General features: G+C 32.4%; 1 protein-coding gene across 1 annotated transcript; it reads left to right on the forward strand.

Moving 5' to 3' along the window:
• The first annotated feature begins 267 nt into the window (after positions 1-267).
• On the forward strand, positions 268-16,018 carry LOC108331720 (DNA ligase 4). The gene is made up of 27 exons (XM_017566608.2): positions 268-682; positions 769-860; positions 1,085-1,170; positions 1,252-1,388; positions 1,957-2,031; positions 2,356-2,447; positions 2,836-2,907; positions 3,096-3,175; positions 3,697-3,734; positions 3,814-3,820; positions 3,974-4,129; positions 5,895-5,970; positions 7,509-7,633; positions 7,722-7,756; positions 7,854-7,912; positions 9,733-9,816; positions 9,976-10,071; positions 10,169-10,217; positions 10,330-10,417; positions 10,505-10,708; positions 11,122-11,247; positions 11,371-11,470; positions 11,557-11,662; positions 12,030-12,160; positions 12,291-12,452; positions 13,824-13,979; positions 15,123-16,018. The coding sequence occupies exons 1-27, from the start codon at positions 347-349 to the stop codon at positions 15,859-15,861; spliced, it is 3,507 nt and encodes a 1,168-aa protein (XP_017422097.1). The 5' UTR covers positions 268-346; the 3' UTR covers positions 15,862-16,018.
• The last annotated feature ends 10,738 nt before the right edge of the window (positions 16,019-26,756 follow it).

The following is a 26,756-nucleotide window of genomic DNA, read 5'->3' on the forward strand; positions in this document are numbered from 1 at the left end:
CTAAAAAATAAAGAGATAAATATGTATTTAGAATGACAGAAATGCATAAAAAATAGAAAATAATTTAAGGGCTATTTAATATTCATTGAAGCCAGATAATTGGAATTTAGCTTTATATTTTTTGGAAAAAAAAATACAAATTTTCATTTTATTTATTTTCTAGCTGAATATTAAAAAAAAAACATACTAAAACAAATAAGTAAAAACAAACAGATGCGTATCCAGCAAGTCGCGCTGAATCGTGTTAGATATGTGTTTCACTTAATATTAACACAACACAAATATACATCATTCACGGGGCTTTGGCGGTTAATCCAAGCCTTACTCTTTAGCTCCCTCAGTTCAAATGGCGACGGAGCAAACCAAATTCAGCGTGTTGTGCAGCCTCTTCACGTGGACGCAGCGGAGCAAGTCGGCGGCGAAGAAGCGCTCCAAGTTCCGCAAGTTCCTCGACGCCTTCTGCATTGACCGCAACTTCTTCCCCGCTATTCGCCTCATTCTCCCCAACCTCGATCGCGAGCGCGGCTCCTATGGCCTCAAGGAGTCCGTTCTCGCCACCTCCCTCATCGACGCCCTCGGCATCTCCCGTGACTCCCCCGATGCCCTCCGACTCATCAATTGGCGTAAGGGTGGCGCCGCCACCGGCGCTACAGCAGGAAATTTCGCCCTCGTCGCCACCGAGGTCAGTTCACGGAGCCGTTTTGTATATTTAGGGTTCTGTAATGCTGTGTCGAGGTGAAAAGTGAAATGTTGTTGGTTTTGATCCAGGTGCTGCACCGCAGGCAAGGGACCGCTTCAGGAGGGTTGACGATAAGGGAGTTGAATGAGTTGCTTGACCGGTTGGCTTCCGGTGAAAACAGGTGCGTTTGTTGTTGTTTACATTGAAGTTTCGCACGTGATTGTTGTGTGTAGCATTGGTAGGTGCTACGCGAGGTTATATGTTCTGATAAGTGGGAAAATTTGGTTGAAATCTCTGCTTGACCCATTGTTCTTAGGAAAGATATTCAATATACTCAAAATACTTCTCCTATGTATAATTTTGAGTTATCATCTTTGATTCTTAATGGCGCGATCATTGCTACAGGGCTGAGAAAATTTTGGTTCTTTCTACCCTTATCCAAAAGACAAATGCACAGGAAATGAAGTGGATTATCATGATAATCCTGAAAGGTGTTTTTCATTTATACTAGTAAACAAATTTATTTAATATCTTAAAATTAGCTTTGAGCATGTAACTAAATTTTGTTGCAGATCTAAAGCTGGGAATTAGTGAAAAAAGCATTTTTCATGAGTTCCATCCTGATGCAGAAGACTTGTTTAATGTTACCTGTGACTTAAAACTAGTATGTGAAAAGCTAAGGGATCGGAATCAGCGGCATAAACGGCAGGTTAGTTGTGATTTAGAAAAATAGTTTGAAATCTGTATAGTCTTCAATGGTGGTAATTAGTCACTTCATTATTTTTTGAGCTTGGGGCCTAAATGTGCCTTGCTAGACCTGACCTCTATCATTTTGGTTATCTTATTTCTTTTGTGGCAATGTGTTACATCATGCAAATTTCAACTGTTAACTAGCATATATTTTCGCTGTCTCTCCAAGGTCCATGAGTAACATGCACATGAAACAAGCTTGTTGCATGACATAAACAAGCTTTAGCTTCAGGGTGTGGTTTGATACGAGAATTAGGTGGTCTATTTTATACTTAGAATAGGAAATAGTGTATGTATTAGTTGTAAATAGGTGTCAGTCCCTTTCCCTAAAGTATGGGATTTGGTTTTGTAATGTTTTCAATATAAATCCATGAGGCTGAGAGAATTTGTTGAGTCATTCATAATTATAAATGCTCTGATGTATTTCATTCTAAAATAAAGATTGAAATATACATGAACATTCTATCTGCATATTGCTTGTTAATATGCTTTATGCAATCATTTTTAGATCTTCTTTTCTTCTGTAGGATATTGAAGTTGGGAAAGCTGTCCGCCCCCAATTAGCTAAGAGAGTTGCTAATGCAACTGAAGCATGGAAGAAGGTTTGCTTTGCTAACCCTTTTTATCAGTCACTTATGTTTTGACCAAATCACTTGTCATTCTTATCCTTTTCCATGACTACATGACATGGAGACTATATTACTGTGTTTTGGATCTCATAAACAACTAAGGACTTGGGAAACTCCCCCTTAAAAGCTAGTTGTTGAGGGGGAGACTTGAGCACACCATAACACCCAAATTTCTATGACAGCAACGCCCCATAGAGTCAATGTCTCAGTGGCTCACATTGTAGAACAATTCATGCATAGTGAATTTATTAGTTTGGTACTTATTACTCTTCATTTTTGTACTCTGCGTTTATTTAGCTTCATGGGAAGGAAGTGGTTGTTGAGTGCAAATTTGATGGCGACCGAATTCAAATTCATAAAAACGGAACTGAGATACATTTTTTCTCAAGGCAGGTGCATAAATGTGCTTTGCATCAAATGTATTTTATATTTTATTATTTTTATACTTCAGCCTGTCTACTGTCACCGTTTCACCTCAGGGAATTCTTGTTTTCATCCAACCTTCCCTGTATGTATGTTATTTCTGACCTTGAAACAACATGATTGCTTGATGAAATGTTTTATTTATTCAATAATTTTATATTGCAGAAAAAGCTTAATGTAACACAGCATGAGTTTTTTTTTTGTTTATCTTGGGTTTTCCATTTGCTGCGTCATTTCTGAAAATCTTATAATATTATGGGATTTCTTTCTTGTTGATTATTTTTATCAAGATATATATTTACTATGACAAGTTCTGATACAACGCAGTTGTTATTTACTTTTTCATCTTTGCAGGAACTTTATAGATCATTCTGAATATGCACATGCAATGTCAGATATCATAATACAAAACATTCTTGTAGATAGGTGAACATTTATAGTGCTTTTGATTACAATTTTGTTTACTTCAAATAATTTCTATCCCATTTGTTTACTCATCTCGATGGGAAGGTTGCATGCAACTATACATGTTTATTTAGTGAAAGTCGTGTATGTATGTATGTTTCAGAAATAGCTAATGTATTTTTTTCTTGTGTCCTTGCAATCTTTCTTAGGTGTATCCTTGATGGTGAAATGTTGGTGTGGGACAAATCCTCAAAACGCTTTGCTGAGTTTGGCTCAAATCAGGAAATAGGCATGTACTTAATATAACTTGATCACCACCAACCTTTGTTTCAAAAGAAATTGAAAAGTGAGAGAGAATAAGTGATTTTATGCTGTTTGGTTAAGGAGACATTAGAGATGATAGAAAATAAAATTTGGGACCCATCTCAACAAAAGAAAAACCTTGATGGGAAGAAAATGAAGAAAGAGGCAAACAATTTGTGGGCCCCTCCTAAAATTACAATTATAACCTTTAATTTTTTTCCAATCTCTTAAAAATCTTTATATATCAAGGGAAATTATGTCTTTATGAGGAAAACTTGTTTTCTTTCTCCACTCTATTATGCAACCTAATCAATGGAGAGAAAACTCCACTTCTCTCTCTTCTTGAATCTAAACACCTTAAAAATCTATTCATTTTCTTCTCACTTTTCCTGTTCTTGTACTTTTTTCTACCCTACTTCTTTCTTTTCTGTTTCTCTCCTTGTCCAAACAAAGCATAAATCTTTAATTTTCTGTAACAACCATTTAATGTTTTTCTGTTATTTGCAGCCAAGGCAGCAAGAGATGGACTTGATAGTGACAGACAGGTTATCTATTTTGTAATTTTTTTTAATAAGAAACTATCAAGTTCAATTTTAATCTTTTCATGGCCTTTTCTTGATGCAGTTATGCTGTATCCTTGTATATGAAGCTTTCAAACATTAATTCCTGTCAAGAAATTTGATATGGTTTTGATTTCAATGGAAGAATGCATATCTATAGGTGATGAATATTTTATAATGCAATAAAATATTATATATGATATGCCTTGACTTGAGGTGGCTAGATGTTGCGTTTGATATCCTTTATTTTGGAGATACTAGTGTGATTCACCAATCTTTGAAGGAAAGACATGAGATTTTATGTAAAGTTGTTAGGCCAATGAAGGGACGGTTGGAAGTTTTGGTGCCTAATGCTGGTATCAACAGTCATCTTACTTCAGGTAAGATTTTTCTCACAAACAATTTGTCTTGTCTTGTGTGCTTTAAGGAATTTCCCAACAGCCTTTCACTTCAATCCAATTTTCATGATTGCAGATTGCTGATATGGTTTTAGTTGATATTTCATTTGCACTGTATTTATGAAATTTATGTTCTTAGCCATGAATAGGCAACTATTGTATTATTTCTTATTGTAACTTGAGGAAACGCAAGGATAGAGAAAGATAATGCTTGAGGTTTGGGGACACTAATCTAGATGATCACACGACCTAGTGGTAAATATTGTGCAGTTGCATTCTCTATTGAGAAATGGCAAATGAAATGAAGCTTGAAGTTTCACAACACCATACTTCTCTCTTGTAGTAAGATTCCCTTTAAGTGTTTTTGGTATATAGAATGCCCACATCTTCAAGGACATGCCTTTACCATCAAACTACTTATAGTGCAGAATTATGCTTATGGATTCTCAGTTCGAAGCTGATTTTAGGAAGTTTCCATTTTTGATTTGTTGAGAGTCTTTGTTATTGATAGAATCTTGTTCATATGTTAGATCCTGTAGATATAGTAATTGACAATATTAAGGTCACTTAGATTGATTCTATATTTACGTTATTAGCCTAAAATAGGGTAATTAAATATTCTGTAGTTATGTTGTCTCTCCTGTAGTAAATTTCTGCACATCAAACTTTGCAAATGCAATAACTGTATTACCAATTTGTTATGATAAATTGTCTTAGACAGAGAAATTTGGTTATACATAAGGATAGCTAACAGAAGAATTTTTGTTGTAAGAAAAGAATACAACCACAAAGAAGAGTTCTTAAAAATGAATAGTGTTTACAGTGGTTTGATGAGAATGACTTGTGTTGGAGATCCCACATCTTCTAGAGATATGATCAAATTATAGCATATAAGTAAGTGTAAATTTCACTTTATAAGTTACTTTTGTGATGTTGACTTAACTTTAAAACTCACTTTCTAAAATGGTACAAGAGTCTATCTTGAGGTTTGTCACCTCTTATCGGGCATCTATCGGACCTCTTGTCCTTGATGTTTTGGGGTGTTTTGCATAGATATGGCCAAAATGGTGTCTTTGTAAGGTTTGGTGGGCCTATTGTGTGAATTGTTATCAAGCTATTGTAAGACTACTCACAACTTTCTCATCTTATGCTTTAGATGTTCAATCTTTAGCATGGGGAGTGTGTTAGAAATCTCACATCATCTGGAGATATTACCATATTATAGTATATAAGTGATGCAAATCTCATCTTACAAATTAATTTATGCTTTAAATGTTCAATCTTTAGCATGAGGAGTGTGTTAGAAATCTCACATCATCTAGAAATATTACCATATTATAAATTTATAGTATATAAGTGGATGCAAATCTCATATTACAAATTAATTTTGAGGTTAAATTAGGTTTAAAATTCACTTTTGATAACATGAATTAATTAAGTTTGGTTAATGTAATGATTCAAATTTTTCTATCCATCTCCTCCATATTGCTACCATTCATTTCATTGTCATGTCATTACAATCATCATTATATATATATATGTGTGTGTGTGTGTGTGTGTGATTTTTATTTTTATGGATGATCTTGAGTTTGCATCAACATTTCTAGTGGTAATACATATGTCTTTGATACTATTTTTTATTCTCAATATCCTCATTTATTAATTTTCACCTGATTTTCTTATTGAATCAATGAGTTACTACAGGCTCGTATGATATAATATATGTGGTATTTGTGCTGTTATACAGGTGAACCTTGTTGGTCATTTATTGCTCATAAAGTTGATGAAGTTGAGAGGTTTTTCAAGGAAACCATTGAAAATAGGTTAGTGAAAACCTTGATTTATTGTTGTTAATTTTTTTGAACAAGCTATATGGCGATATTTGAAGCAGTCATCTATAACATGGCAATATTTTATAGAAGGCTTAATTAAGTTTAAAGTCCCTCATAAATTTTGGTATTTTCAATTGAATCCGTATTAAATTTTTTTGTCTATTGAGTACTCAAATTTTTTATATTTTTATACTAAGTCCCTACTATTTAATATCTTGCTTCGTCTTGTTTGTTTCCATGTATTAAGAAATAGGAGGTCTTGTGGTTAATATGCAGATAATATAAAGTGATAGGTGAATTTTGTTGCTTTATGTTACATACCTGAGTACGAAACTTAACCAGAACAACCTCACACACTCAAAGTAAGCAAAATAATAATGAAAGAATGGAATTGAACTAACGAATTTCTTTTATTGATGGTAATATCTGAATAAAAAAAGTAAACAATAATTGGGAGCATAACCTCCTTCAATTACTTGGGAGTATAACCTCCCTCACAGGACACATAGTCGCCTGCCAACCAAACTCAATAATCAAAAACATAACTCTAACAATAGCCTCTAGCTTTATTTATACTAATTATTTCCCGCCCATCTCATACTAAATATTTCCCTAGAATATATCTGCATTTAATATAAATATCCCTATATTTAATATAAATATCCCCCCTTATATTTACCTGGCATATATCCTTAATTATAAATATCTTATATTGAATATTTTCCTGGAATATATATTTATTTACTCTAATTAACTTATACTGGATATTCTCCTCGAATATGGCTCCTTTTACTGTAATTAGTTCCCGCCCATCTTCAATCGATCGGTTACATCTCTTTACCCTGCCTCCTACCGTTCGGTTTGTGTTCCTCTGCCTCCTACCATTTGGCTTGCTTCAGTCTGCCTCCAACCGTTCGGCTTGCTTCCCTATGCTTGATACCATTCGGCTTGCGTACCCCTACCACCTACCATTCGACTTGCTTTACCCTACCGTTTGGCTTCCCTTCCTCCTATCCTATCACCTAATATCGTAACACTTTACTTGAAAATATGTTGGATAACAAGATTGTTTTGCTCTCCGATAACTTCCATGTCATCACCAACGAAGGGAGTGTTGCTATCACCACTATTGATGTAGGTGACGGTCTCAGCCCCTTGTTATCCAACATGTTTTCAATTAAAGTAATAAATGTTATTTGTTGTTTGACATCAATTGTAATATCATTTTAATATCAACTACAAAATTTCACATTTCTTAACACGTGGACAAGTAAGCAGAATGACATGACAAAATAGCCGTCACGTCACTCAATTGAAAAATATAAGAATTTTGAGTACCCAATAAACCAAGAAACTTTAATAAAAACTCAATTGAAAATACTCAAATTTATAAAAGACTTAAAACTTAATTAAACCTTTGTAGAATTACATTGTTTTAATGGCTGTGATCCTCTACTCTTGTTCCACTTTACATTACCCTACCATTAGGTCTTATTACACTAACACTTTTTTTTTCTTTCTTTCTTTAGAGATGAGGGAATTGTTTTAAAAGACCACAGCTCTAAATGGGAACCTAGTGATCGTAGTGGAAAGTGGCTAAAATTGAAGCCTGAATACATTCAAGCTGGCTCTGATTTGGATGTACTTATCATAGGTATTTGATTTGTGTTCTTAAATTTGTACGTTCTAAAGTAGAGTTTATAACATGGTTGTTTTTACTTTGTTGCTTTTGCTATTTCTAGGTGGCTACTATGGTTCTGGACGACGCGGAGGACAGGTTTGGTTATTTTTCCATTGCATTAGGCCTATGTTTTAACAATTTATTTCATTGTTCTTCAAATTAGCTTGTAAGAGCATGCTTATTTTCTTTTCAGGTTGCTCAATTCTTGGTTGGCCTTGCAGAACGTCAATCACCAAATGCACAACCTATGCGGTATAAATGTGTCTGGGACTTTTTATGATTTTGGTTCTTATAAATATGTGAGGTTATGGCTTTTGTCCCTTTTCATTTAAAAGTGAAAAATTTTAGTCCCATGTTGCAACTTAGTTTCTTCCTCCTCCCTTATTCCCCCATCCAACTAAATAGCACACAACCTAAAAAATGATCAACCATCATTGTGGCAACACGGACTCACCATTGCTCCACCTCCAACAACCACCATCATGATTGCCTACTTCACTTTTTCAATTTTCCCTTGTGCCAACTCTCTTATGCTAATCCTTACTTCTCCATTGCTCTAATTTCCATTCTTAAAACCTGGTAGAAATGCATGAACTTAATATTGTAATTGCAGTCCATACATTGTATGTTCATCTTCATTCTGATGTTGAGCTTCATGGTAGTTGAATCAGGATACAAAACGTGAATGGGATGACCCATCTTCCAAATTGAAAATCAAATTGTATGGTTAAGATTCATAATCAATAAACAAGTGCACTTTTTAGCTTCTAAAATATCTTAATTGGAAAATATCTTTATTTAAATTTGATAAAATAATAAACTAGATTATAGTGCATGTAATTTAAATTATTCTTTTCTCTTTTTATTTAAATACGAAAATCTAATGTGAATAAGGGACGAATTGTTAAAACTAACGTTCCAAACACTGGTTGTCTTGTCCTTGAAATAAAACACAAAAGTTACCAGGGGAAAACAGAAAATAAACATGGGATGGAATCATATAAACTTAGGTTATCAACAGGTAAACTTTTCTGTTTGACCCACCAACATGCACAACCATGAGAGCATGAGACAGTGAATAGAAGCTGTAAATTTGAAGTACCGTGGCCTGGTGCTACATAGTGACCATTGGAGGAATAGGTAGATATTCCAACACAATGCTTTGTCATAGCATTGTTGTTTCATGTGTTAACTATAAAGTGCAACGTGATTTTCAGTTTCCAAACTTTTCATGATTTTGGCTCTGAAAATCACTACTGTTGACACAGTGGCTAGATATGATCTGATCCAATGTAAAAATTATATTCACACATTCTTTATATATGATCACATAATACTTATCTTGTCTGTCCTAGATACATTGATTCCATCTTTGTTCTATATGCGTGTTAGTCTTGTCTTCATCTTAGATGCACTTACATCGTTTTTGTCCTATCTTTGTCTTAGATACTTATCTTGTCTGTCCTAGATACATTGGTTCCATCTTTGTTCTATATGATCGTTAGTCTTGTCTTCATCATAGATGCACTTACTTCGTTTTTGTCCCATCTTTGTCCCAAATGCATTCTCCTTGACTTTGTTCTAGATGCACTGGCTCTGTCATTGTCCCAAGTCTATTGGTCTTGTTTTTTCACCAGATGCCTGAGACAAGTAGTTTCAACTAAATGAGTTTGGTGTGTGCATGCACTACAAAGATGGGACAAATGGTTTTAACTCGATTAGTTTCATCTCATCTAGTTTGATTCTTTCTATAAATAGTTCAGCTTTTTTAATGAATTTCTTCTCTAAAAGTGAAAAACTTTTCAATATTGCTAGCATGTGGTAAATAACATACTTTGGTTTTGCTAAATTAGTTTGGTATTGACACCAACATCTGTAATATAAATGAATTGTGCCTTGAATTTGGTGAAGTTTCACAAATTTTATGTTTCGTTTTGTTTCTGTGCTGTTAGCAAACAATGGTACTCCTTTTGGTTAAATTTTTAAGTTGGGATACTTTATAGCTTGTTTTAACTTATATGCATTGCTGTGTATACATGGCTCCATTAATGAGATTCTTATTTATATTGCAGGTTTATATCCTTTTGCAGAGTTGGCACTGGACTCTCTGATGAGGAGCTTGATGTTGTAATAACCAAATTAAAACCATACTTCAGGTAAGTTATATTTTCAGGTTAATTTCTTTAATGCAGTAATAATTCATGTTTTTCCTTGTGTATTTAAATTATTTGCATGTTCTGGTGATGAAGCTAAAAAGTTAAATGGTATACTATAGTGTATCAAATATCTTCAACTTCTCTGCCTCTTTCTGTCAGAAAGTATGAATATCCAAAGAAGAGGCCACCAAGTTTTTATCAAGTAACTAATCATTCAAAAGAAAGACCTGATGTGTGGGTTGATAGCCCTGAGAAGTAAGTATCTCCAGTCCACCTTAATTAGGAACTTGTTAAGCCATGTCATTTGTATTATTTTCAATGTTGATCAGTATTTACCCCTCTCTTAATGCAGATCAATTATTCTGTCTATTACCAGTGATATCCGAACTATAGAATCTGAGGTATGTCCTCGCAAATGCATTGTGTCTATCTAAAACTGGAAGGACTACAGTCTACATAGCCTTTCATGTCCTGTGAATTGCACAGTTTTAATCTGAATGATTTTATTTACAGGTATTTGCTGCACCTTACAGCCTGAGATTTCCTAGGATTGACAGGGTGAGATATGACAAAGCTTGGAACGAATGCCTTGATGTTCAATGTAAGGGATTTGCAACATGTGATTGTGGTATTGATGATGGATTGATGTTTCTGTAAGATTGACTGCTTTCCTTTTCTCACTCTACAGCATTTATAGAACTAGTGCATTCTAGCAATGGTACCACACAGAGGGATACAGAATATGGCAGCAAACAGGACAGTAAACCAAAAAGAATGAAATCCTCCACTAGGGGAGAAAAGAAAAACATGTCCATCGTTCCTTCTCATTTAATTCAAACTGATATTTCCAGCATTAAGGGGGGCTCCTTAATATTGTCAAATATGATGTTCTGTATCCTGGTGAATTTTGCTAGCTACTAATCAGCTGTCCACTAATTTACTTCTATTTTCTATATACGTTTTGTTTAAAATTCTTCCTTTATAGTTATTTCCTCGTGTTAATGGTGGTGTATTATCGTTTATGACATTGTACAACTATCCTATTTTATTCCACGCATGTACATGACCTGCATCCGAATTTTGTTACATTTTCCAAATTCCCTCTTTTGCTCCTTTTTTTTTGGCAATCCCTTTGGGCTCCATTATTCTTATTTTCCTCTCTTAATAAAATGGCCTTTTGTTGCCGTAGAATAGGGAAAACAATTCTTTCCATTACAAAGATATTTTGTCGCTTGCTTTACCCCTCCTTCCTCATAATTTTCCTGGAGGTTGACAGTGCAATACAGTTTACCTTGACATGTGCAGACTTTGCTAATGTGCCTTCATCGCATTCTCTTGAGTCCTTGCACAAAATAGTTGCTGAGAATGGGGGAACTTTTTCAATGAATTTGAACAACTCAGTCACACATTGTGTTGCCGCAGACAGCAAGGGTTCTCTCTCTCTCTCTCTCTCTCTCTCTCTCTCTCTGTTTATATACATGTGCAATTGCATTTGCATGAAAAGAACAAATTTGTTGGCTGAAGATCTAACAAAAGAAGTTTCCTGTGCTGCAGGCTTTAAATTTGAAGCAGCAAAGCGTCATGGTGATATCATTCATTATTCTTGGGTACTAGACTGTTATGAGCAAAAAAAGCTTGTCTGCTTACAGCCCAAGTGAGTTATATGACTGAATATAAACTTACTTACATCCTGTAAAAGCTTATCTCGCTATATGTTGCTTTTAATGTTTCAATCGAAAGGTACTTCCTTTTCCTATCTGAACTGACAAAGAAGAAGTTCCGAGAAGAAATTGATGAGTTCTCAGACTCTTTCTACATGGACCTAGATCTTGGAGACATCAAGCAGGTAATAGCATTTTCTACTAGCTAGTTTCTATGTTGTCAAACTTTTTACTCTATTAAAAATTCACATGTTGAAATGTAAAGGAGACAAAACCACCATGTTAATGTGAAAATTAGGGTATGATTTTCAATTAGTCAAGCTTTAGTTAATGTATTTTTCTCTTAGATTGTTGCATTCGCTTTGATAAGGCCAAGTTATAACTTCTTCTGTTGGTGTAGACCTTTTCCATATGATGGGTTGTGTACATTGTAGCTAATAACTACTTGATTGATGTGTGTCATGTGTTTTTCTTTTTCCTTAATATTTAGCAAAGTCAAGTTAGATTGTACCTGTATTTTAGGTTAACTTTCATTTATATAAACTTTTGCAGCTCTTAAGCAATATTAGTAAGTCTGAAGATGTCAGCACTGTCGATCATTACAGGAAAAAATACTGCCCAAAGGATAAGTGGTCTTTCTTTTGTGGATGTTCAATTTATTTCCACACTGCAACACCTTCATCGTAAGATATTATGTTGAATCAAAAATAATTTTTACCTTCAGCAGTTAAAATGAGATTTCAGGATTTTGATTATGATCCTTATTTTCACGTAGTTCATTCCTTAGCTTCATTATTAAATATCTTCATATAGGAAAGGAGATTGGCATTATATATTACAACTTGCTTTGAGGAGATTCAAGCTTGAGGTTCTCATGGGTGGTGGAAAAGTTACCTCTAATCTTACTTCTGCAACCCATTTAGTGGCCTTTCTTGTGCCAGGATGTCTGACTGACTTTGAACAAATACTGAGTAGGTAAGTGCTCTGTCTATTGCTACCTTGTTAAGTGAGCATCATCAACTACTTATGCAGTACAATTTGTTATGACAGTATAGTTTTAGTTTCTCAGTTTCTGGTTAGGTCTTTTTCATTTTTTCATGTTTTTCCTATTTATTTAAGAGTGGACATCTCATTTAGTTGATAACAGCTTGTAGAAGATCATATCACCTGTGAGTTTAGGAATGGAAACAAAGAGCTCTCTGTCTTGTGGTGCTGTGAAAAACTTGATCATAAGAAATTCATAAACAAGATGAGGTTTGAGTACCTTCTTCATTAGCAAAATGTGGGAATTTGTTGGAAATCCCATATTTACTAGTGAATATTGTCAAAATAGAATATATATATATATATATATATATATATATATATATATATATATATATATATATATATCTCGTGGATAAGGCTAGATCCAAACCTAAATTTTAAAATGATACCGTAGTTATTATAGCAATTGTTGTTAAGTGTATAGGACCATCTCTAATTGGTTGTTATTAGACCACTCACTCATGTTTAGTCGGCAAGCTTCAAGGTTGAGATTGGCTTAAAGAGTGTATTTTAGATCTCATAGTGACTGATATGATAACAATATACTATATAAGTGACAACCCTCATCTCTTAAACTAGATTTTGGCCTTGAGTTAGGTTCAAATCCAAACTCTAAAAGAACCAAAGCATAGAACGAGTGAAAGTGGTGATTCTTAAAGAGTGGAGAACGTCCTTCAAAACAAGGCTTGCCTGAATGTTGTGTGATCGTCAGCACTAAAAAACGAAGAAAGCAGGAAGGACTAGAGGTAGGAAAAGGAGTAGGGATTTCTCGGTTAGAAGAAGGATCGTAAAATATTTATTTGAAGAATAGAATATACCTAGGTTACTAGGTGATGGCCTAAATCAAATAAACAGTTAATTTTACCAGAGTACCCAACTAGAACACTTGAAAGGTTTTGCAGTGAGATTGTCCTACCCGGAGAATGGACTATGATTGTGATTAAAACAGGTAAAACAAAAAATAACATGCATAAATTTGACAATGTGTAAAATGGTGTTGGTAAGACTTTCTTTGATAGAAGAAAAACGTAAGAGATGCCGGAAGCCATGGGTCTTGACTACACAACAGAATCCGTTTATATAGATTTAATGCAATAAATAAATATAGAAGATGATATACCTATTTACAATATACAATAGGCCTATATAATTACAAAGATTTTAATTAAACAAGGAACCATATCAAATTTTAAAGAAACATAAATCCTAACAAATTATCTAGGATACCTTTAAAATAGGAAGATATAAAAATGATATCAGATATTTCTCAGATTTTCTAACATGATTTTGGCTATGCAGTTTCACTTCAGTAGAAAGGAAAATTCTCCGAAGCAAGAGGTTGTATATAGTTAATTCCCAGTGGTTGGAAGATTGTTCAGACAGTAGCCAAAGATTACCAGAAGACTCTTACAGTTTGAAGCCCTGGGGAATAGAAGAGACAACTGCTGAAGATTGGTAAGTTTATGCATAAGCAGCATTTTAGTTCTGTGACTTGTGGGGGGTGTCAATTTCGAACCTTTTGTAAATCCAATTGCTTTAATATTGATATAATATATGTTCCTCACGAGTGTTGTAAGCCTGTAACCTGTAACTATAGTGTTCTGCCAAGTTCTTGGGGCTTTGTTCTAGTGTCTTTGAGTGTCGATGGCCTGCAGGGCATGAATGATTAGGAGTGCTAAGATTTATATTTATGTTATGCTAATTCAATTAGATTTATTTGTTCATTTATTATATAAACTGGAGATTGAATTTATTGAGGTATGATTTGCTTTGCTATTTGTTTTATCCTCAACTAAACCGAGCTGATTACAGTTTTAATGTCATCATCCCTTTGCTTTAAGATTTCCAGTTTGATAGGATTATATTTATAGCTTCTCCTCTGCAAAGAGATTGGACAATTTTACTTCATTTTTCATTGTTTTCCTCCTTGTTTTATATTCTTTGTTTGAAGAGTACCTTTTCCTACTGCAAGTTATAATTTCCCTCGTTCTTTCCGAGTAACTTTTTCTCTTTAGATTGAAGGAAAAAGAATCTGATTGCAATTTTTATACTTAATAAACCGCACATCATAAGTTGCTTTGCTCACTGAAGGGGACAAAATTTGATGATAATTTGCAAGAATAGCTTCAGAAAATGTCCAAACCCAAATGCTACAAATTCCTTTAGACGTCACTGTATTCATCTTGAAATCAAATGAAAGAGGAAAGAACAAAAAAAATGATAAATTCACTTGATGAGCTACACAATCAAATTTGAACCAACTTATGTTACACATCAGATTGTGGGGACTAGAAAGCACCAACATGTAGAAATCATTTCATTGTCGCTGAAAACTGAGCCCGTAGATTGATAAAAACTAGAATTTAGTATTTGGGAAAACTTTACGTATTTCAAACATTTTCTTCCAGCTTTCTAGTATCCTCAGCTAAGAATATTGATGATGAAAGCCTCTGCTGTTTGAAATGGTAAATCAGGCAATAAATGCGAAATAGGTGGTATTGGCTGTGGTTAAATGTTGGAAATCGTCCTTAGTAATTCTCTCCTATCAATATTTTCAATATTTTCCTCAGCATTTGATGGTTTTTAGCTCTGTTTCAGTGGACTGGACTTGGCGTTAGAGGCTCATCAGTGTGGAGATAACACACAACACCAAAATACATCTTTCTCTGACAAGGGAAATCGGAAAAGAAGTGAACAAGTTGCATGCGAAGACAGTATGGCCTTCTTATCCCGAGAGAAGGGTATCAAAAGGAAAAGAGGAAGACCTGTGGGCAGTGGCATAAAAAATGTAAAACCAACTGGCAAACAAACTCGAAGAGCACGACCACAAAATGTGAAAAAGCCTACTAAAATATGGGAATACGAATCATCGGATGAAAGCGATTCTCGTGACAAGCAGGAGATTGACACCAGAGCAGGAAGTCTTAACTTTTATAAGAAACATTCAGAACCCCAGGAGAATGAGGAACGGGAAAATGTCCAAGTTTCTAGGACAGTGGAAAGTTCTGAACAAAATAAGGTAGACAACAAGCTGGAGGACTTGAAGGACAATGATCATGAAAGAATGTTGATTCCTGAAATAGAAATGACTGATAGGTACAATGACCAAAAGAATGAGGTGGTAGAGAAATTAGACTTTTCTGCTGACCCCCTTCAGGCGATGTTATTTGACATGATTCCTACTCTTGGCACCCAAAAAGTTGAGCAACCTATGAATCTTAGTGTTAGAGAAGAGAAACTAGCAGAAACCTCCAATGCAGAAACAGAGCCTATAACTACAAAGAAAAACAAGGTTAGCTTCATGGATGCTGCCAATGAGCTGCTGAAGGACTGGTAGAATCTTACAAATGTATTGCTAAATTCTTAATATACAGGCCTAAAGGATTTTATCAAACTAGTTCTCCCTCTTATGTAAGGTTTCATTCTCTTAGCTTGCAAATTTGATATTTGGATTTTATGGAAGTAATTTATGGTAGTGCTAATATTCCTGACAATTTTGTATAGTATTTTCTGTGGCTTTAAAATAAAAATATTATGTAAAAAAGTAAAAATAATTAACATGAATAGAAATAATTATGATATTGAAATAATAACTCAGAATTTCTAATAATTTTGTTCGGCGGACAGTGAAAGCAATTTGATATGATGGAACTTTGTTAGATGAAAAGTTAATCTTGAATTTAAGTTGAATGCAATTGTATGATTCATATAATAAAATGTATTGTAGGATCAAAGTTTTGTTGTTGAATAGCCAGAGTTCTTTCTAAGACCTTAGTATCTCTTCAACAGGAAAGAACACATATTATAAACATTTTAATATCTAACTAAGAATATAAATTTTGCTAAAATAATCATATTTTATTCTCGTTATTTTATTATATTATCTTTATTCTTCTGTCATTGTAGGATTTCAATATATATTTTTACATTTTTATATCAAATACACTTCAAAATTCATGTTTTTAATTTAAAGTTTAGAGAAACCAATTTGATGCTGGAAGTTTACCATAAATTTGCTTTTAAAGTTATAGGTTTTTTTTATATTCTTCTATATGTCAACTATCTTGAAACATTATTTTTCAATGGTCATGACGGTTATTATCTTGAAAGATAATTCAATGAATAAAATAGTTTATTTTATTTTTGGTATATAATACGACTTTTTGTAAAAAAACATGATTATTAAATATAAAGTTACCAAGATTTCTAGTTAAAGGTGAAATTGTTGATTATTACTTTTAAGTTTAAATATTTTAAAGAGGTTTAGTTTGTGAAATTATATTTTTCTATTATATATTGCTATCATTTCAAAAACAAGAATGTTTTGAGATCTTTAACATTTATATATTTATTGAAATGTGTTCCCCACCTTAATATTTTACCTCTGACAAGTACAAAAATTGGAACAAATAAAATGTGCTGAAGAATAGTAATGAAAATAGGTAAAGAAAATTTGACAAGTGACTTAAGTAGCGCATAAATAATTAGAAGTTCCACTCAAATGAAAACTTCTTGTTTTATGATGTAATGTTAGAATATGTGAATAATTTGCATAGTAAAATAAGATTTTTAAAGAAAAATAGTATTGATAGGTACAAAAATAAAATTATATATATATATATATAAGTCCTAATATGAAATGGTATTTTGGTGATTGAATAAAAAAACTATTTATAAACAAAAATTAATATTTCAAAATGTTTAAGTTAAAATGACAAAACTTTAGAACTAATTTCATACGGATTCACTTAAATATAACAAAATTAAATGATAAAGATTTCAAAAAAACAAAAAAAAGTATATTATTTAAACACCTAGCTTCATTAGCTTATAAGTGAAACTACTTACTTTATTAGGGATTATATAGCAAACACGGACTAGTAACTAATTAAATCGAAGTGAATAATTCCTTTTATTTACTTTGTTAGTCTAATTTCAAACACATTATACCGTTTTGTCTAACTTAAAGGTTATTTATAAAATATAGTTTAAAGGTTATTTATAAAATGTAGTTTGAAGGTTATTTATAAAATGTAGTTTGACGTTAAAGTGAGTATAGATTTAACAGTTTATTGATAAATACAAATTAAATGTAACTAATTTACTACAATACTTCAAATCTGTATTTATAGATTTTAAAATGAATTTTGGATTAGTGTTCGTCTAATTACGGTCCAACTTGTAATAATCATGCTTTGATTCTTAAACATGTATTTATATAAATTCCAAAGTCGACTTTAGATTAATCTTGATTTAATGATGGCTCAACTTTTAATGATTATGTTTTGGTTTAATATAATCATCCTTAGTCTTAAACTATGTTTAAGGTTTGACTAGTGAGACAACTCGGTTCACGTTATAGAATAAAAAAAGTTACAGATACTGTTCTTGCTGATCGGACAGTCATATGGTCAATTATTTATAAGATATTCCTTCTAAAAACTATTATGCAATTATTTTATATTTGTAACTTATATGGATAGATATATGTAGACTTTTAAAAAAAATTAAATAACATTACTTAAAATATAAAATAAAAAAATTAGTCTTAAAATATAATTAAAATAATTATATAACAATATTAGATAAAATAAAAACATTTTTTCTAAAAAAAATCAAATCAATTAGATAATAAATATAAATGTAAATAAAATTAAGTTTTTTTAAATAAATTTAGTTTCATAAATATAAATCTATACAATTGAATTAAAAATTATGCTTTAGTTAATAAGGTTTTTCTCATCCAAAAAATATATGTGTGTGTATTAGAAAGGCATTTCTTGTACAATTTCCATTAAAAGGAAATAAATGTTGAAATGAAAGTACACAACTACAAACTCACAACATCCATCACCATAATTAGCACCAACCTTCTATCTTGAAAATTACTATAACAAACTTTCTTCTAATGTATTAATTGAAATTTATTTATTATATATTACACGTGTGTGTGGAATAACGTGATTTTCATTTGTTTCAAAAATATTTTACACATTATTTATATTCAACATTTGTTTTTTTTTCTGATAAATTAGTAATTGTTTACACTACTATCGCTATTAAATTATAAAAGTACCTTAAATATATAATGTTAAAAACACATATTTTCTTTTCTTTAACAATAAATAAATATTAAAGAGGAAATTGTAATAATATAAATCTTAAAATAGATAATCAAATAACAAATATATAACTACAAACAAAAGTAAACAACTCTTTATAAGAGAAATTTCATGATATATAATACATTATTTTTATAAATATGAAAAGGAAATATACTTTATGGATTTTAGTGAATTTTGTAAATATTGGATGAGTTGAACCATTGACAGAAAAAAAAATTAACAGAAAACAAAAGATAAGTGTTCAACGTTATCTAATAAATAATGAGTTTATATAAATTGAAAACTTAGATGTATAACCAAATATATTCATGTAACAAAAATGAATAACTATTGAGTAAAAACAATCAAATATATATTTTTTAAAAGTGATTTAATTTGATGTAATATTAGAAATTTACATAACGATAAGTAATAGATAAAGAATTCTTCAAATTAAATAGAATAACTGTAACATCCCAAAAATACAGTCGACACCATATAATAGAATTGATTACATTTAACAGTAAACAGTGCAGTCTTTACATAAAACAAAAACGAGGTTCAAATTGTCGGACGGCTTAGGGTACAAAAATTAATACAGCCAGCGGTATTCCAAAGTTCTAATACTAACGGTCACACAAACAGCAACTGAACTTCCATAAGCTAAACAGAAGAACTAAAGACTACCACATGTCGAGCACTCTAGGGCTCGACCTTAACCTCTACTTCAACCAGATTGGCGTCTTCCAAAACTTCTTCTTCCAGCGCCTCTTCCAGCAGCTCACTTCCATCTGCTCCCATCCACACGGATGATCATCGCAAGGACAAGACGAACGTACATGGACGGACGACAACACAAGGAAGAGAACACAGGGTAAGCTTATTGAATTTAATTCAAGTAAAATCATTCATTTCATAATACGTCAAACATATCAAATATTTCACAACATATAATTAAATCAATCCCTCAACTCAAATCAATTCCTGATACTAGACTGACCGTCCGGACTGTATGAATCTGTGTAGCTACAGGCGTCCTTGCACCCGAGTGGTGTAGTAACTGGGAGACCCTCAACAGCTGCCACTCGAGGTTAGTCCGTTCTTACGTCGCCCATGTTAACTTATGGACTAAGGACCTCCTGCCATTCCCACACATGAACTACTCTCCTCTACATGAAGATGAGTATCACGGAATATCAGGATGGACCAAGCCAGCATTAGCATGCCCACAGTCATACTTTACAAAATTCCATATTCAACCATGAGTCGTTCCTCCCTGGAACGCTCGTCCAAAATTCACAACCATAGTTCACCTCATATCATGTTCATCATTTATAATCTTTCACTTTTATTTTCATTTTTGTCTTTCTGTCCCAGTACATAAAAGTCACGACCTCTTTATAACGAGAACTAATGTGAGGGACGAGACCGAAGAACTTGCCCCGTTCCAAAATAAAGCAATACCGGCTTCAAGATAAATGGACGACCTATATTAAGGAGGTTACTCGACACAGATGGACAACCTGTATTGAGAAGGGTGCTCGACACAACCGGTCTGCACAGATGAATGACCCGTATTAACAATGGTTGCTCGACATGGTCAGTCGACACAGATGAATGATCTGTGTTATCATGGGTGATCAACAAGGTTGGTCGACACAGATGTATGATCTGTGTTAACAATGGTATTCGACACTGTCGGTCGACACAGATGGATGATCTGTATTAACAAGGGTACTCGACACTTTCGGTCGACACAGATGGATGATCTGTATTAACAAGGGTACTCGACACTGTCGGTCGACAAGGATGGTCGACCTGTATTAACAACGGTACTCGACACTGTCGGTCGACACAGATGGATGATCTGTATTACAAAGATTTTTCAAGAAAGGAATAAGAGCGCTTGGTGTAAGACCGAGCACTACCCAACACGATTTCTATGTGTAAGATCGACACTGCTCATTATGAGCTCTAAGTAAAAGACCTACATAGTTCATGCTCGACCAGAATCCTTCCCAAATGAAAGTATTCCAAATTCAAAGAAGTTTACTAGAACACCAAACGGTCGAGAACCGTTTAATGTTGGACACACGTTATCATAGGGAATTTGATATTCAAGTTTCACTTACGTTCACTGCTTCTAAGCATGTATATTTCATATTCACACGTATCACTCATATCATACATTTCAACCAACATATACCATGTTCATACAGTACAACAACGTTCGACCATACATACTCAACCAATATACACCTCATACTTATGATCATATACCAACAATCAAAGAACATAGTTCATATTTCATGCGACACACGAAATGTTCATACAGTACAAGACAAACATACGAATTAAATTTAATAAGCTTCCCTTACCTGGATAGCAGTGTACGTCTACTAGTATAACTTGGACTTGCCCCACTATGGCTTTCTACCCTCCACGATTTCTTACGCTTTTCAACTAAGTCTAACCAAAGAAAACTCAGAGAACTCAGTGTTTACCCTTGCATGCAACTGAATCTTAGTTTGCATGAAACCTAGAAATTAGCGTCCAGAGTCGAGCGACTTACCGGTTACAGAATTTGGATCTGTTCGGTTCAGATTGAAGCTCTCGGCGCAGGGAGCGTTCCTACGGTTCTGAAATGGAATTCGGAGAAGAAGGTGATGAGTTACAGTAGAGAGAAGGTGAAGGTTTCTAGAGAGAAGTTGGAGAAGATGAAAGGTTGGTTTCTGAGGAAGAAGGTGGGTGGTGCAGGTGAGTGGGAGAGTTTTTCAAAAACTCAGTTTTGTTCAATCCACGTCAAACGGACGGACGTTCCCTCAGTCGACACCTGCACTCCCACTTCTAACTTCAGAGCTTCTATCGTGACACATGGCACTCCTGCATGCAAGGCTTAGTGGGTTTTAATTACCCTGAGCAGTGACGTGGTGTGTGTATTAATGGTGATGTGACAGAGATTATCAATGTTAATTTTCTAGGGTCTCACAATAACAAACAAAAAGAATAATAAAAAAAAGGTTAAACTCCTTTAGTTGTCTCTATTTATGTAGGTTTTTCTCAGTTTGAATATGGCATACTGAGAGTTGAATACGTGGAATTTGGTGATTAAAAAATCTGACAGGAATGTGCTTGTGAGAGTCTTGTGAACCTTGCGTGAGACTAGGTGATGTTGTTATTCTTCCTTGTGGTGCACGAAGGTGGACATTGATGGAGAAAGGAGATCTTGCGATTTGGATTTTCGCTTGATGGTTATGAGGTGCAGCAGGATGAAGATGATTGTGGCTACTGGTTCGATTTTGCCCAATCTTCATTAGGGTTTTTCTGTGATTGGGTTTTCCTTTGCAAGTTGAGGAAGACGGTGATGGCTCGCGCAGGAGGAGGGAGAACTGTGGCTGATGCGATTCGCGATTCGATGCTTCTGCAATGAGAAGTTTCTGCATCTTTGTGATTGCGGCTCTCTGGGTTTGATGATGAACGCGAGAATGAAGATGCTTCCATGATCGACGTCTTGCCTTTGCGGTGGTGGTTTAAACGGCGCTGCTGGCGCGAAAAGGAAGCTCTGGGTGGCGGCAGTCGCGAAAAGGAAGCTCTGAGTGGTGGCAGTCGCGACGGCTTGCAGTGTTGGGTGGTGTTTGAATGACGGTGAGGGAGGTTGATGAAGATGTTCGCGAACTGGCGGAGAAATCGAACTCGGGACGGCATTGCAATTCGCCTTTGAGGGTTCTGCTGGAGAAGATGAAGATGGTTGCTGGAATGCTATAAATTGATTGCGCGACGACGGCGACGCTGATGTTGGGTTATGACGAGGTTGCGGCAAGGTAGCAGGGTGGCTGACGGCGGCCTAAGGTTACCCATGGTGCTGATGGCGGCACAAGCACATTCCTTTCAGCATGCCACGTTTAAAAAAATTGACACGTCAACCTCCAATCTCTGCAAAAACTTAACCCGTTAAGCCAAATTAACGACAGAGACTCAATTAATTCAAATTAACACTATTTAAAACTCAATTGGGAATTTTAAAAAAACAAGAATCAAACTAAAAAAACCTACATAAATAGCAACAATAAAAGAATTTAACCTAAAAAACATTCTATGTTAAATAATAAATTAAAAGTGTTTTAATAATTTAAAATAAGAGTATTTATGGAAACAAGAATAAGAAGGAGATAGATATTAGTTTTTATTTTTATAAAAATAAATATCATTTATATCTATATTCATATTTGTGTTTAGTCAATCAGAATTATCTATCATAACAGAGACAAGATAAGACTTATGAGTGTGGAAGATTATTTATCATTATTATGCAATGCTAACAGTCAATTATATAGTATTGATAAAGACTTATCAATATAAATAGATTTTTAAAGAAAAGTAGTATTGATAGCTACAGAAATAAAATTATATATATATATATATATATATATATATATATATATATGGGTTTGTTAACGCGCGTACGCCTATTTTTCAGTTGGTATATTTTAGCAATGTGTACCGGATTTTAGTAGACAAAATACCTTTATATATCATGGATTCTAAGTTTTAAAGTTAAGGCTATTTTAATAATTTTTATTCTCAAAACTTAAAAAAAAAAATTTCAAACCCTTACTCACCTCTCTCATTCCTCTGAATTCTTTCTCTTTCATCTCTCTCACTCCAACCTTTTCTCTGTCATCCCTACTGTAGCTCTAATTGAAAAAAATCAGAAACATTTGCCTTTAAACAATTTGCCTTTGTAAAGAGTTGAGTCATTGACATATTCTAATTTCATCATCTGCATATGTTGAATCATCATCTCTAAAAAAACCCTCCAGGCCAATTACCAATTCTTTTGGATGTCATTATGCTTGTGAAAATTAGATAAAATTATATACGACAAAAATTATAAAATGAAAACTCATTATAAAGTCATTTTTTGTAAGAAATTGTTTAACAACGAGTGTTTCTGATTTTTTCCAGGCCAATTACAAATTCCTTTGATGTCATTATGCTTGTGAAAATTAGATAAGACAAAAATTATAAAATAAAAACTCATTATAAAATCATTTTTTGTAAGAAATTGTTTAACATCGAGTATTTTTGATATTTTTCTAGGTCAATTACAAATTCCTTTATGCTTGTGAAAATTGGATAAAATTAGATAAGACAAAAATTATAAGATGAAAACTCATTATAAAATCATTTTTTTGTAAGATTGTTTAACTATAAGTGTTTTTGATTTTTTCAGTTGGGGCTACAGTAGGGATGACAGAGAAAAGATTGGAGTGAGAAAGATGAAAGAGAAAGGGTTGAGAGGAATTTTTGATTTTTTCAATTGGGGCTACAGTAGGGATAACAGAGAAAAGATTGGAGTGAGAAAGATGAAAGAGAAAGGGTTGAGAGGAATGAGAGAGGTGAGTAAGGGTTGGTGAGTAAGGGTTTGGGGTTTCTTTTTTTTTTAGAATCCATGATATATAAGGATATTTTTGTCTACTAAAACCCGGTACACATTGTTAAAACATACCAACTGAAAAACAGGCGTACGCGCGTTAGTAAACCCATATATATATATATATATATATATATATATATATATATATATATATATATATATATATATATATATATATATATATGTCCGAATATGAAATGCTATTTTGGTGATTGAATAAACAAGTTATATTTATAAACAAAATTAATATTTCAAAATGTTTAAGTTAAAATGACAAAACTTTAGAACTAATTTCATACGGATTTACTTAAACATAATAAAATTAAATGATAAAGATTTGAAAAAAACAAAAAAAGTATATTATTTAAACATCCACCTTCATTAGTTTATAAGTGAAAAAAAGTGAAACTACTTACTTTATTAGGAATTATATAACAAATAGAGACTAGGAGCTACTTACTATCTCTTCTGTTAAAAATTTATGTTTATGAGGTCGAAGTCAATCTTTCTTTTTACTTGGTTTGTTTAATTTCAAATACAAGTTACAGTTTGATCTAACTTAAAGGTTATGTGTAAAGAATATTCTGATTAATAAATATGAATTAAATATAATTAATTTATCATAATATTTCAAATTTATTTTTATAGATTTTGGATTAGTATTCGTTTAATTACGGTCTAATTTTTAATGATGATTCTTTGGTTTAATATAATCCTAAACTTGTATTTATAAATTTTAAAATTGATTTTGAATTATCGTCAGCGTAATTATGGTTCAACTTACTTTGATTTAATATAATTATTGTTAGTTTTAAATCATGTTTAAGGTCTAACTAATTACAAACAGAAATGATCATCAAGTACATTACTTATAATAAGATATTCCTTTTAAAACCTATCAAGCGATTATTTTATATTTGTGAATGTATATAGATATATAAAGATTATTTTTAATTTTAAAATAACATTATTTAAAATATAAAATAAAAAATTTAATCTTAAAATATAATTATATAATTATATAACTATATTGGATAAAATAAAAACGTTTTATCTAAAAAAAATCAAATAAATTAGATAGTAAATATAAATGTAAATAAAATTAATTTTTTAAATAAATTTAGCTTCATAAATATAAATAAAAAAACATAAATCTATACAATTGAGTTAAAAATTATTCTTTAGTTAATAATATTTTTCTCAGTTCTCTATATTTGATAAAAAAGGCTTTTCTTGTACAATTTCCATTAAAAGGAAATAAATGTTGAATTGACAGTACACAACATCAAACTCACCACACCATCACCATAATTAGCACCAACCTTCTATCTTGAAAATTACTATAATTAAATTTCTTCTAATGTATTAATTGAAAATTATTATATATATATATATATATCCACACACGTGTGTATGGAATAACGTGATTTTCATTTGTTCCAAAAATATTTTGCACATTATTTATATTCAACATTTGTTTTTTTTTCTGATAAGTTAGTGTTTTTTTTACACTACTATCGCTATTAAATTATAAAAGTACCTTAAATATATAATGTAAAAAAAACATATTTTCTTTTCTTTAACAATTAATATTAAAGAGGAAATTGTTATAATATAAATCTTAAAATAGATAATCAAATAACAAATATATAATTACAAACAAAAGTAAACAACTTTTTATAAGTGAAATTTCATGATATATAATATATCATTTTTTATATATACGAAGAAGAAAAATACTTTATGGATTTTAGTGAATTTTGTAAATATTGGATGAGTTGAACCGGTGATAGAAAAAAAATAACAAAAAAAAAAGTGTTCAATGTTGTGACACTCGGGCACTAACGAGGACAGGAAGTGATCGCCGGTGTAAGAGGCACAAAGTGCAAGAGACACAAATAAAGAGCGGCTCCTGACAGGCTTTCAGTGGAAGGGACACATGGATGAATCGAACATACACCGGAATTAGAAGGATCTAGAGACTGTATAGGTATGAGACTATACAGTTGAAGGATAACTTAAAGAGATTGATTTGACTACTCATATCACCATCTTAACCCATAAGAACTCCATGGTTAAACGTGCTTAGCCTGAAGTAATTTAAGGATGGATAACCTTTTGCGCTTCGTAGTAATGTGTGGAGGCAGTCAATATTTCCTGTAAGTTGTCGGGTTATTACAAATGTTACCTAATAAATAATGAGTTTATATAATTGAAAACTTGAGATGTACAACCAAATATATTCATATAACAAAAATGAATAACTATTGAGTAAAAACAATCAAATATATATTTTTTTAAAGTGATTTAATTTGATGCAATATTAGAAATTTACATAAAATATGTAATAAATAAAGAATTCTTCAAATTAAATAGAATAAGAAACAAAAAGAATAATAAAAATAATTTTTTTATGTTAAATAATAAATTAAAAGTGTTTTAATAATTTAAAATAAGAGTATTTATGAAAACAAGAATAAGAGGAGATGAATATTATTTTTTATTTTTTAAAAATAAATATGGTTTATATCTATATTCATATTCGTGTTTGGTCAATCAGAATTATCTATCATAATAGAGTGTGGAAGATTATTTAGCATTATTTTCATGTAATGTTAATGGTCAATTGAAGGTAATTAAAAGGTAATGAATAGTGTAAGATCTTCACATGATAATAGGAAAATTAGAAAA

Source organism: Vigna angularis, chromosome 4 (genome assembly GCF_016808095.1).
Source record: "Vigna angularis cultivar LongXiaoDou No.4 chromosome 4, ASM1680809v1, whole genome shotgun sequence".
NCBI classification, from domain to species: domain Eukaryota; kingdom Viridiplantae; phylum Streptophyta; class Magnoliopsida; order Fabales; family Fabaceae; genus Vigna; species Vigna angularis.

Bases quoted from the DNA above. Each gene is read 5' to 3' on its own strand.
- LOC108331720 (XM_017566608.2), top strand. From the start codon at position 347: ATGGCGACGGAGCAAACCAAATTCAGCGTGTTGTGCAGCCTCTTCACG. The intron at 2,908-3,095 runs GTGAACATTTAT...AATCTTTCTTAG, and splicing joins CAAAACATTCTTGTAGATAG to GTGTATCCTTGATGGTGAAA. The intron at 12,453-13,823 runs GTAAGTGCTCTG...TTGGCTATGCAG, and splicing joins TTTGAACAAATACTGAGTAG to TTTCACTTCAGTAGAAAGGA.